Raw genomic sequence first — 14,209 nt, forward strand, 5'->3', positions numbered from 1 at the left:
TCATTGCAATATTCTCTTTTAGCTTTGTTTTACCTGGAAAGACAAGGACATAATGCTCCCAATTGCTTCACCTCCTTTGCCTCTAAGATCACCTCCAGAAAGAAGAGATACCATAGCTCCTTCCTCCGTCCTATTCTCCTCCTCCGTTATACATCCTCCCATGGCCATAACATACTGCCACATCAGTTTCCACACGTTGACTTATGTCTTGCAGCTCTACATCCACATCTTCTCCATCAATGCAAAACTGAAAGTATCTTCCTCAAGTTTCCTGTCTGGCATTAAGGGCAGAATTTTCAACAGCTTTAATCATAGAATCATAAAGAACATGATCTCATTTGGCCCATCATGACTATGCCAGCTCTTTGACTATCCAATAACTCACATCCTATGCTCTTTCCCTATAACCAAGCAAAATTCTCCTCTTCAAGTATATATACAATTACCTTATGAAAGTTAGTGTTGAATCCACCTTCATCCCTTTTTTTAGGTAATGTATTCCAGATCATAAACACTGCATAAAAACATGCCCTGCACTTCTAGCCAATTATCTTAAATTTGTGTTCAATGGTTACCAACCTTCTTGTCAGTGGAAATAGTTTCTCCCTATCTAGTAACAGAACTCCTCATAATTTTGAGCATCTCTATTAAATCTCCCCTTAACCTTCCCAGCTCTCAAGGAGAAAAAATCCAGACTCTCTCCTGACTCCATCTTTCCAAAAGTTTGTCCAGTTCTGGGCATGACAATACTCAAGTTGAGGCTTAACCAGTGAGTTACAACTTCATCAATTTTGTATGGAATATCTTAATGTTGACAAAGCTATTTCTTTATTTCCCACCATCAGCCACAGTGTATCAACCTCCTTGGTTGTCAGCTCAATCTAGGTGAAAAGGCACAAAACTTTAACTTAATGCCAAGGCCCATTCCCCATGAATTTTCTATTTCTAATTCCACTTTCTTGTGCCTCTGCACTGTCACCAAAATCCTACTTCAGACTTTATCTTGAGATTTGATTTCTGAAAGAATCTGGTAGTCAGCCTCCAATTTTGACAAAGGACCCATTACCTTATGATTTGCATTCTTACTCACACAAAGACATGCACTCCCATCACACTTTTCCAAGCTTCACTAGTTGGCCATGCTCCAGCAAATTGAAGTGTTTCTATCCTCATTCACAATTACTTGTATGACTTCAATCCACAGCCATGCGTACTCCACTTTCTTTCCTTCACTCCTTGCCCTTGATCATTTTTAACCACTCAAACACAAAGCTGCAATGTGATATGTAATGTATAAAATATGGGCAAATGCATAATTTTAGAATGCAAGAAATACATCTGGGCACCTCAGGCAAATTATCCTTCACCTTCTGAAGACTTCGGGGGAGAAGTTTGCTTAGGCCCATTTTGGGTGCAGGGGTCACGACGCTCAATTATCCCAGGCATGGTCCCATTGAGGCAGGCAGCTCACAAACCTCATGCTGCTGCCCATCAATGCGATTGATGAAATATTGCACTGACTGATGGCATGTTCCACTGAGAGCTCAGTTATCTATGAAGATAAGATGGCAAGCAGCTAGCGTGCACTTCTTAAAGGCAGCCTGTCCCCTTAACAGGGAGGTGCACTCAGGTTACAATAGCTCCTAAATCAGGTAGAAGGAAGAGGGCTGGTAATTGAGCAGAGAGAGGATTCCTAGGTTCTTGGATGTCGGTCTGGAGGCCTTCGTGATGAAGGTGGAAAGGAGGGAGGAGGCCATATTTCCACAGGAGGCCCTCAACGCACAACCTGTGAAGGGAATAGCAGCAAGTGGCTAGAGGAGTCGATGCCCAGAGTCTGGCCCCAAGGATCTGGCTGGAGTGCCAGAATAAGTTCAATGAATTCACAAATGTGGTCAAGGTCAGTGAATAAATCTTCAAATGACGTCAATTATCCACCACTCAACCAACCTATCAGGCTGTTCAATGCACCCATCAGTCACCCACCAGCAACAAAAACTCATGCCAGCATTCACATGCTCCACCTCACCCTCACATACTTGCCAATGCTGCCAGCCTCACACCCACCTCTCTCAGCTTCCACATTCCTCCAGCTATTCAGCTATGGCAGGTCCATTACCAAACACATTGCAACATCCTCACTGACATTCTTTACTTTCTTCTACAGGGCAAGGTGGAACATAACTGCAGGAAGCAGCAAAGAACCAATGGGGACAGGCATGTGCTCCGCATCATGGGGCCAGCTGTGACTGGGAGTATTGCACCAGTGGCATCGAGAATATTGAAGTTAATAGTATGTTCCTGCCGTGTTCCCCTTCTGAAATCTCACTTCATACTCATCCTGTTATCTGGCATGATGAGCAAGTTGCAGATGGCGTGACTTTGGATCTTTTGCTTTCAACCCTACCCCCACTTCCCTCACCCCAGCTCTCTCCTTCTGTATTTTTACTTTCAGGTATCCACGATTTGTCAGCTGGCTAACCAAGGTAGCCTCACTATGAAGGACGAGAGCAACATCAGGCATCTGATGAAGAAGCACCATCTTTGCCTAACACCCATAATAACAAAAGAACATAAGAAAAAGGAGCTGGAGTAGGCCATTTGGCCCCTTGAGACTGCTCTGACTTTCACTAAGATCATGGCTGATCTGATTGTTGCCTTAACTCCACTTTCATGCCTGCCTCCCATAACCCTTGACTCCCTTGTCAATCAAAAATCTGTCCAAATCACCTTGAATTTTGTCAGGAAGATATAATAATTCTCATAATGTTATTGGAACTTATTGTGAAATATAGTAATAGTGGGATCTGCCTATGTGTCTATATGTGTCTGTGTGTGTATGAGAGATTAATTGAATTAGTCTGGGTGCTTTGATGTAAGAAGAGAAGTTAGGTTTGAAATGTTAATTAGGTAAACATGGGGAAGCTTAGAAACATAGGTGTCAAGGGAACATTTGCCTTTTTAAATAAACATGACTAGATTGTTTTCAAAAGAGGGAGTGAAATGTGTCACCTAGCCAGGTGAAGTTTAGAAATAGTGTATTTATTTTTCCCAAAAACTGGTAAAACTGAGTGCTATGAGAGGTTTTTATTATCAGGAAGTTAAAGTCCAAAGACATAATGAAACAATGGGTACTTGCATTCAAAGAGGAAAATATGTATAAAGGAGAGAAGATTATTTGTAAGGGAAGGCATTTTAAGATCTTGCAAGTTTGAGAAGCCTTCAGCATCTATGCATCAAGCTGCTGTCTTCAAAGGACTGAAGTTAAGAAACCTTACTTTGAATTTGACTTGTTCAGGGTATCATGTTTCTTCGCCTGGGTCTTTTAAAATCTATGGGCAGGAATCCCCCCATCGGGAACGAAGTTGAAGTGCAGACGCGTGAAAGCGGGCCTCCAATCGGCGCCCCCGATTGGGGGTGTGCCGCCATTTTACGTGGTGGGCCGATTAAGGCCCGCCCAGTGTGATGTCCACACGGAAGCGCTATGCGCTTCCTGTGCGGACGGGGAGGGGGGGGTAATCCCTAACCCTGAGAGTGTGCTCTTTCACGAATGCGCACGAAAGAGCGCACTCATCTCCCTGAGGCTAAGTGCTGCCTCAGGGAGATCGGCTCTACTGTCAAAAATATTAAAAATTGAAAAAAAAAATTCCCTGACATGTCCCCTCATGTGATACTGTCACATGAGTTGGGACATGTCCATAACTTATAAAAAAACTTTAATTACATTTTTTAAAACCTACATGAAACCTCATCCCTTAAGGTTGGACGGGCAGGTCCATTAATTGCTTCAATGACTCTGTCATTGGCTTCAATTGGTCATTGACAGGTCGGCAGGCACCCAGCTGATTTTGCTGCGCCCCGCCTACCTGAAAATTTAAATGGGGCGTGGTGACGTCGGGAGTTCCGCCCGGCGTCACCGTGCGTCATTTTACACATCGGGCCCCGCTCGCCGATGGGGAAATCCTGCCCTGTTGGTCTCACTGTTGCCTTAACAAAAGTGTAACTGGGAGTTAGATTGATTAGGGGAATTTAGAAGTTATAGTAGTAATTTGTAGATCTATATATATATATATATATTTAAAAATCATTTCTCTAATTAATAAATGTTTAATCTAGTTTTGTAAAACCTATAAGACTTTGTAGTCTTATTACTACTGAATTCAAGGCACACATCTCGAAATTTATACAAATTGCAAAACAGGTTGCGGCAGTTATTTCAAGTTTCCCTTTGGGATTTGAACAACTCAGCATTTATCATCGGCTGTGTCATAACAAATATATTCCTAAGAGGAACTGCAATGATAGCACCCATTACTGACAGGAGGTTACTCCTATTTCTTAATCTTTCACAGGAAGTGGGCATTGCTGGCTAGGTGAAAATTTATTGTCCATCACTAATTGCCCTTGAGAAGGCGGTGAGCCGTGTTCTTTGACTGCTGAAGTCCATGTGGTGGATTACACCCACAATGTTGCTTGGAAGGGAGTTCCAGGATTTTGACCCAGAGATAGTGAAGGACTTTCAATGTAGTTCCATGTCAGGATGGCTTGGAGGAAAACTTGCAGGTGGTAGTGTTCCCATGCATCTGCTGCTCTCATCGTCTGGGTGGACTGCTTTAGTATCTAAGGAGTTGCGAATGGTGCTGAACATTGCGCAATCGCCAGCGAACATCCTCACTTCTGACCTTATGATGGAAGGAAGGTTATTGATGAAACAGTTGAAGAAGGTTGGGCCGAGGGCACAACCCTGAGGAACTCCTGCAGTGATGTCTGGAGCTGAGATGACTGACATCCAATGATCACAAACATCCTTCTTTGTGCTATCTCTGACTCCAACCAGTGGAGAGTTTTCCACCTGATTCCTATTGACTCCAGTTTTGTTAGGGCTCCTTGATGCCACATTCGGTCAAATGTGGCCTTGATGTCAAGGGCAGTCACTCTCCCCTCACCCCCGGAGTTCAGATCTTTTGTCCATATTTGAATGAAGCCTGTAATGAGGTCAGGAGCTGAGTGGCCCTGGCGGAACCGAAACTGCGCATCAGTGAGCAGGTTATTGCTAAGCAAGTGCTGCTTGATAGCACTGTTGATGACCCCTTCCATTACTTTACTGATGATTGAGAGTAGACTGATGGAGTTTTAATTGGCCGGGTTGGATTTGTCCTGCTTTTTGTGTACACGACACACCTGGGCAATTTTCCACAGTCGGGTAGATGCCAGTGCTGTAGCTGGGGCATGACAAGTTCTGAAGCACAAGTCTTCAGTACTATTGCCGGAATATTGTCAGGGCCCATAGCCTTTGCAGTATCCAGTGCCTTCAGCCATTTCTTGATATCGTGTGGAGTGAATCGAATTGGCTGAAGACTGGCATTTGTGATGCTGGGGACCTCCGGAGGAAGCTGAGATGGATCATCCACTTGGCACTTCTGGCTGAACATTATAGCAAAGGCTTCAGCCTTATCTTTTGCACTGATGTGCTGGGCTCCTCCATCATTGAGGATGCGGATATTTATGGAGCGTCCTCCTTCAGCGAGATTTTTAATTGTCCACCACCATTTAAAACTGGATGTGGTAGGACTGCAGAACTTAGTTTTGATCCGTTGGTTGTGGAATCGCTTAGCTCTGTCTGTCACTTGCTGGTTATGCTGTTTGACATGCAAGTAGTCCTGTGTTGTAACTTCACGAGGTTGACACCTCATTTTTAGATATGCCTGGTGCTGTTCCTGGCATGCACTTCTGCACTCTTCATTGAACCAGGGTTGATCCCCTGGCTTAATGGTAACAGTAGAGTGGGGGATATGCCAGGCCATGAGGTTACAGATTCTATTTGAGTACAATTCTGCTGCAGCTGATGGCCCACAGTGCCTCATGGATGCCCAGTTTTGAGTTGCTAGATCTGTTCAAAATCTATTCCATTTAGCACGGTGGTAGTGCCACACAACATGATGGAGGGTATCCTCAATGTGAAGACGGGACAACATCTCCACAAGGACTGTGCAGTGGTCACTCCTACCGATACTATCATGGACAGATGCATCTGCGGCAGGCAGGTTGGTGTGGATGAGGTCAAGTATGTTTTTCCCTCTTGTTGGTTCCTTCACTACCTACCGCAGACCCAGTCTAGCAGCTATGTCATTTAGGACTCAGCCAACCTGGTCAGTAGGGTGCTATTGAGCCACTCTCGGTGATGGACATTGAAGTCCCCTACCCAGAGTACATTCTGCACCCTTGCCACCCTCAGTGCTTCCTCCAAGTGGTGTTCAACATGGAGGAGCACTGATTCATCAGCTGAGGGAGGGCATTACATGGTAATCAGCAGGAGGTTTCCTTGCCCATGTTTGACCTGATACCATGAGACGTCATGAGGTTCGGAGTTGATGTTGAGGACTCCCAGGACAACTCCCTCCAGACTGTACACCACTGTGCCGCCACCTCTGCTGGGTCTGTCCTGGCGGTGGGACCGGACATACCCAGGGATGGTGATGATGGTGCCTGGGGCATTATCTGTAAGGTATGATTCCGTGAGGATGATTATGTCAGGCTGTTGTTTGACTGGTCTGTGAGACAGCTCTCCCAATTTTGGCACTAACCCCCAGATGTTAGTAAGGATGACTTTGCCGGGTAGACAGGGTTGCGATTGCTGTTGCCGTTTCCGGTGCCTAGTTTGATGCCGGCTGGTCCATCTGATTTCATTCCTTTATTGTGACTTTGATACAACTGAATGGCTTGCTAGGCCATTTCAGAGTCAACCACATTGCTGTGGGTCTGGAGTCAGAAGTAGGCCAGACCAGGTAAGGATGACAGATTTCCTTAGTGAACCAGATGGGTTTTTACAACAATTGATAATGGTTTCATGGTCTTCAGCAGGCTTTTAATTCCAGGTTTTTATTGAATTCAAATTCCACCATCTGCCGTGGCAGGATTCAAACCTGGGTTCCCAGTGCATTACCCTGGGTCTTTAGTCTAGTTACTAGTCTAGCGCCAATACTACGCCATCGCCTCCCCATTAAATCCAGAAGCTCCAGATTCCTACACCAATACTTCCAGCACCTACTGCTCAGACAGTTAGGCCACAGCACCAGGTCACTGCCACCATTCCTACCCTGTCTACTGGCTATAACACTAAGTTTGGAAAAACGACTCAGAATTTTTCCCTTCCCTTCCATTAGTTCAGCACTTTCTATGTTTAGGTAAATGATTCATGAAAATTGAGCATTTTTCTTAGCCTCATTCTGCAGGCTATCTGTACCACTCCTGCCACACAATAGGTTTAATTTCCCATTCTCTGTGGAGATTCCTGCTACTGGTATAGTGATGACTTGATGCATCATGGAATGTTGTGCTGCAGCTTTGCATCCATTTCTTAGTCTGTGAGTTGTAGGCTTTAGCTTGGGCATTATGTCTAGTTTCAGCAATTAAGAGATAGATTGTTCAATCCATGGAGGGCGAGATGATTGACATCCAGATAACCAAGGTTGCTCTCATGGAGTGTCTAATGAACAGTGGTGGGGGAACATTGGTAGAGGACTAAAGGCAGAACACCTCAGCTTTTAGTCTGGAAAATATAGAGAATAACCTAGCAAGGGAACATGTGAATGACAATCATTGGACTATTGGAATAACAAAGAAGCGTTTCTGTAACACTGACATCATTGCACATTGAAATTTTCCAAAACATTCATCATTCAACCTCACATACAGGAAATTGGAATTGACATTATGCAAATTTATATAAGCATCAATACACTGGGGAATCTAAGAAATTCCTAAAGGCAGAACTCTTCTATGAAAAATGTTACATTCATTGTGGGCCTGTGTCAAATCTGACTAGATTTATGTTCAGATTTTGTCGTTCAAATCCTACTAAATCCTTAATGTTGGAATTGGGATCATCTTCATTTGTAATCTTTAAATGTTTCGAAATGAAATGTATTATTCTAGTTCAGTAGATGATTTTGTATACCCCTGGTAAACACTGAGCATTTCTCAGATGCATTATTGTCATTAAAATCATATTCTGCTGACTTCCTGTTAATTCTGGTTCCTGCTAAATTTTTACTTCATGGGTCTCAAAGATTGCTTTTGTGTCTCTAATTCCACTCACAGCAGAACATATGAAATGTAACAACATATTATGTGGATGCTTAATATCGGCTGTTAACACTTTGGGAGCAGGTGGGAGTGTTAAAATTGACAAATTGACGGTGCGTCAGGAAGCCAGCTCCTACTTGCCAACTTTCACATTTGATTCAGATGTGTTCAAGGTGTTAGGTTAACTCACACTATGCAACATCTACTTATGCAGTAATACCTTCCTATGATCAAAATCAAATAAGCGCAACTTACGTATTCAATATGGATGTATGACCAGTCCAAAATTATCAATTTTATTCTGTATTTGTGCAGGGCACCACTAAAAGTATTATCATTCTATAGTTAGTAATGAGAATGATGCATTTGACTGAAGATTATGACCAGAAATTTGAGTGGAGGTGGTGACCTCCGGCTGAAAAGGGTCTGTATCTGTGTGGCCCAAAAGCTCGAACCTGATTTAATGGCTGTTGGGCTGTTAATTGACTTAAGGTGAGAACTCCACCCCTAATCAAATGACCACCAGATCTCCAGTACCAGTCCCCAACCGAGAGCATTCCGGGATCCAGATAAAATGGTAAGTGTGGGGTGGGGTGGGGCGGAGAAGTTTGCCAGAGCCAGTCAAGCAAGCCCTGGGGTGTGGGGGAGGTGGTGGGGGTCTGCCATTGGGAAGGCGAGTAGGGGGTACAAGCAGGGCCATGAAGTACCTCCATTGGGCACAGAGTGCTCGAAGAGTAGGGACCCCTCCTCCAGCCACAACAGGGCTACCAGGGTTCACCTGGCGGCCTTGCCACATGGCAAGGCTCCCCCCCACCCATTCCCACACCATTGGTAAAATACCAGTGGCAGCTGGGAGAGGCCATTAATGGGCCACTTAAGGATCTCAATTGGCCCAAGGGCCAGCAGGCCATTTGGTACCTCCCCTGCTACTGGTAAAGTACCAGTGGAGGTAAGTACACCATAGGAACGGTGCTCCCTGCCATGTGACATGATTTTATTACCTCCCCTTGCCAGACCACTACCGGGTGAGTGTAAAATTCCAGTCCATATGTTACCACTTATACTGCTTCCAGAGTTAACCATGTTTGCTTAGAAATAATTGACCATATGTGACACTATACATATGGTTAAATTCATAAGACATAAGACATAGGAGCTGAAATTAGGCCATTCGGCCCATCGAGTCTGCTCCGCCATTCAATCATGGCCGTTAAGTTTCTCAACCCCATTCTCCCGCCTTCTGCCCGTAACCTTTGATCCCCTTACCAATCAAGAACCTATCTTTCTCAGTCTTAAATATACTCAATGACCTGGCCTCCACAGCCTTCTGTGGCAATGAATTCCATAGATTCACCACTCTCTGGCTAAAGAAGTTTCTCCTCATCTCTGTTCTAAAAGGTCTTCTCTTTGCTCTGAGGCTGTGCCCTCGGGTCATAGTCTCTCCTACTAATGGAAACATCTTCCCCACGTCCACTCTATCCAGGCCTTGCAGTATTCTGTAAGTTTCAATCAGATCCCCCCTCATCCTTCTAAACTCCATTGAGTATAGACCCAGAGTCCTCAAACATTCCTCATATGTTAAGCCTTTCATCCTGGGATCGTTCTCGTGAACCTCCTCTGGACCCTCTCCAGGGCCAGAACATCCTTCCTGAGATATGGGGCCCAAAATTGCTCACAATATTCTAAATGTGGTCTGACCAGAGCCTTATAAAGCCTCAGCAGCACATCCCTGCTTTTATATTCTAGTCCTCTCGAAATAAATGCCAACATTGCATTTGCCTTCCTAACTACCCACTCAACCTGCAAGTTAACCTTAAGAGAATCCTGGACTAGGACTCCCACATCCCTTTGCACTCCAGATTTCTGAATTTTCTCCCCATTTAGAAAATAGTCTATGCCTCTATTCTTCCTACCAAAGTGCATGACCTCACACTTGCCCACGTTGTATTCCATCTGCCACTTCTTTGCCCATTCTCCTAACCTGTCCAACTCCTTCTGCAGCCTCCCTGCCTCCTCAATACTACCTGTCCCTCCACCTATCTTTGTATCATCTGCAAACTTAGCCAGGATGCCCTCAGTTCCTTCATCTAGATCATTAATGTATAAAGTGAAAAGTTGTGGTCCCAACACTGATCCCTGCAGAACTCCACTAGTCACCGGCCGCCATCCTGAGAAGGACCCCCTTATCCCCACTCTCTGCCTCCTGCCAGCCAGCCAATCTTCTATCCATGCTAGTACCTTACCTCTAACACCATGGGCTCTTATCTTACTAAGCAGCCTCCTGTGCGGCACCTTGTCAAAGGCCTTCTGGATGTCCAAGTAGATAACATCCATTGGCTCTCCTTTGTCTAACCTACTCGTTACCTCCTCAAAGAATTCGGCGGGGACGGGTGGGCCCGCGATCTGGGCCAGACTGCGATTTCACGCCAGTTAAGGCCTGCCCAGCGTGAGTCGCAAGTGGCAGTGCTCGGCGTTGCCTGTGTGTGTGGAGAGGTGGGCGGAGGAGGGTGAGCGTGAACTTCGCGCACACTGAGCTGCCTCAGGGAGATGAACAGTTTTCAAAATAAAAAATAACGAATTTTAAGTTGTAAAAAAAAGTCCCGTCATGTGACTCTGTCACTTGAGCAGGGACATGTTAGAAATTAGGATGAATTTTTTTTAATTTTAATAATGATGGCTCGAAACCTCATCCCGCCCGTGGATGAGGTTTCGCAAAAAATGCAAAGGCCGCCTGGCCTTTTCGCCCACCTGCCAACCGTAAGGTTGGACGGGCAGCGAAAAATTTAAATCAATTGGATTGTTCATGGCCTCAATATGCCTTTTCATTGTTGGCGGACACGCTGCCAACTCCCGCATGCGCCCGCCGACCAAAATATCGCGCGAGTGCAGGATGACCTAGGGACGCTCGCCCGACATCATCGCGCGTCAAAACTCTTGGCGTATATTTTTGTGTGTAGAATACAGAATTACGTTTTGAGGATTATTTTTTCCTTTATTTCCCATCTGACACATATTTGATAAATCAGTTGTCACTTTGTCACTTCTGCTCAATTATCAGTTATTAAAGCTATAAATAGTGTTCCATACAAGATATCTTTAATTGATCAATCATTTTTCATGGGCTGTGACTGAAGATACACCTCAAAGCTCTAATTTGTGATGCAGATTCAAATCAGACCATGATTAGAATGAAAAGCTGCCCTAAGGGTTCAATGCTGGCAGTTCCAATACAGCAACTTCACAATCATATTTACATCGGTCACCTACAATTAAATCTTTGACTATTTTACCTGTGGAGCCTCTTCATAAGTTTCAGGTTCAACTTCGCCTTCTGATTCCATTGTACTTTCTCCTATGATTTCAACAGCTTCTTCCCCAACCTCTTCAGGCTGTCAATAGAGAAGAAAATAAATATAGACTCATAAATTTACACAGAAATAACATCAGTTGAAGATATAATTATAATCATAGGGGTGAATTCAAAGCTACCTACTTGGCAGGAAGAGGGTGGACAGACAGTAAAATTGGCCATGGGTCTCCCACACTGATCTCACAGGTTCTTATTGTAACTAGCTCTTTTGAGCTTCAAGGGGGGGAACTTGCTGGAAGCCATCAGGGTCTTTCTTTAAATATGCAGATCAGTCTTCACTGGCAGCATTGGGGCCTGATTATTATTTTACCAGAGACCAGCCAAGAAAGTCATTTTGTGGCTTTTTCCCCAGGACAAGATAGTGGAAAGAGGAATCAGCCGATAAGAGGCTCAAAAAGTTAAGCTTTTCTTTCATGTATTTTTTAAACTTTCCTAGTGGAGCCTGAAGGAGTAGGAATGATCCTCCAGGCCCCACAAGTTAAGTTTTGTTCTCCCCTGCCCTGGCTTTCCTTCCCCTCACAGAGGTACCAGTAGCGATCATTCCTTTGGTTGACCAGCAGTGGCCTATTACCCACTGGCCAACTTTTGCTTCTCACTGATGGCGGGCATTGGACCGACGGGGACTATGCAGATAATGCCCAGATGTTTAACATTCCCATTGCCAAGTTGAATGGTTTCCCACTCCACCTATTTCCCATATTTAAATTTCTCACTCCTGCCTATCCTGTTCCCATTCCGAGTTTAGATAAAGGATGCAACGTCTTCCAAATCTTTGCCAAAAGGAAGAACTAGTTTTGCAAGGTATATATACCCATATGCCATGGTGTTATTCATGGGCTGAAGTTGAAGTGAGCATATGTTCTTTTACAAATGTTGCTCTGGACTGGGGGCGGTGGTGGGGGGTGGGGGGGTGGTGGTGCAGGCATAAAGCAGGGTGGGGGTGTGTTTACATCTTAATTTTCATTTTAAAGTAAGTTTGAAGTTGCACCTGGAAGTTCCCCTCCCCTCCAAATCACATGCCAGCCTGACTTGGAGCTATATCATCATTCCTTCATTGCCACTGGGTCAAAATCCTGAAACTAATAACACTATGGAATACCTGCACCGCACAGACTGCAGCGGTTCAAGAAGGCAGCTCACCACCCCATTTTCAAGGGCAATTAGGAATGGGGAATTAACTCTGACCTTGCCAGACACACCTACATCCCATGAATGAAAAATAATTTTTAAAAACTGTCAATACTATCTAAGGAGTAAGGAATCCATAGGGTGTAGTCAATGTGGATTTAGAATCATTAAAGGGTGTAATATGTTACTGGTCTGCTAGAATTCATTCAGTAGCTAGCGAATCTAGTTTGTTGAGGACTATTCAAAAGAGTAGATTTAATTGAATTTTCAAGAAGTGCTTCATAAAGATCCACATCCAACACTTTTAAATAGGGTATATATTGATGCGATTATTTAAAATGAGCTTATGGAATTTAAAAGCTGTGTACACAATTGAAACCAAAAGGTACTGGTAAATAGTTAAAAACTCCATTTGGGGAACTGTCATGAATGAAATGCTTTGGATACACTTTGATTTCTCATTAAGAGTTCAAGCAGGTTATTGATTTTGTGCTAAAGCTTTGAATGTTACTAGTTTTGAGTTCCCATCATAGAATGATACATAACAATTAATTGCTATTCTCAATGAGAAAAATTGCCTTTTATCATTTCATTTTTTTTTCCTGCTTAGTTGGTGATGCATCTTGAAGATGGAAGTTTGTGATCTTCGGCCCCACTGCAGTTTAATGTTGAAATAAATGCTATGTTTTTGTAGAAGCATGCTCTGGGAGGCTTCTTAGTCAAACAAAACAAACTTTATTTACACGAGAACTTCTATGGCTGCTTGTATCCAGCCAGCCCTTCCTACAGCCATCTTCTTTTTCCTAGATAACCCCTCTCTAGAATTTATTCCCCCACGCTAGCCACACATTGGTTGAACAAATCATGTGACCTCTGCTCAGTTGAACTGATCTCAAAGTGACAGTCATCACAGAGTTCATGTTTAACCTTAATAAGCATAGATCAATGTTTTTCAGAGCTCATGTTAATTATATGGATCAAGGTGATTCTTTAATCTTCTCTAAACTGTGACCTTATGGTTCTTAGCACAGACTCTGTTAAATTGAGATCTGTTAATGCTAATTTTTACACACATCAGTCAGGACAGTCATTATAGCACAATTATAAGAAACACTGCACATAATGTTCTGTAAATAGACAATGAGTCATTGTGTGTAAAATCTAGATACCACAATTTACATATGCAAATATATTTTTCTTAAATGTTCTCACTCTCTTTTTGTCTCACTGTCACGCCAGGTTGTCTTATTGAATGCATACATTTTCAATTCTGATGCTAGCTAGGACGGATATCTAAATTCATCGAAAATCTAAAGCTATATTTTCTTTAATTTTCTACCTTTCGAAAAATTGTATTTGTGAGTTTAAACCAGTAAATACTATATTACACTCTTTTGAATTAAGACGTTAAAATATGCATGAAACATTTCAAAATTATCCATATCCTGATGTAATGAACCAGTTACACTAACAGTTAATTTTAATACAAAGTGGTTTTAAATGCTAATATAGCTCCAAAGGAGATTCAGTAATTTGTGAATCACATTATAAGAAGACAAGGATGACAACTTTTTGTCTGCTGTAAATCTGAATGGGGTGGGGAATTAAGGCAAATTAAAAACCTATTAG

At 43.4% G+C, this 14,209-nt stretch overlaps 1 protein-coding gene across 2 annotated transcripts in view; it reads right to left on the reverse strand.

Moving 5' to 3' along the window:
- The window catches only part of sncb (synuclein, beta), a 141,047-nt gene that overhangs the window by 50,807 nt on the left and 76,031 nt on the right, over window positions 1-14,209 (reverse strand). For both annotated transcript variants that reach the window (XM_078550770.1, XM_078550771.1), the window contains exon 5: window positions 11,373-11,471. In XM_078550770.1, coding sequence (XP_078406896.1) covers window positions 11,373-11,471 — 99 coding nt within the window. The remainder of the gene's footprint in view (window positions 1-11,372; window positions 11,472-14,209) is intronic.

Source organism: Cetorhinus maximus, chromosome 10 (assembly GCF_964194155.1).
Source record: "Cetorhinus maximus chromosome 10, sCetMax3.hap1.1, whole genome shotgun sequence".
NCBI classification, from domain to species: Eukaryota; Metazoa; Chordata; class Chondrichthyes; order Lamniformes; family Cetorhinidae; genus Cetorhinus; species Cetorhinus maximus.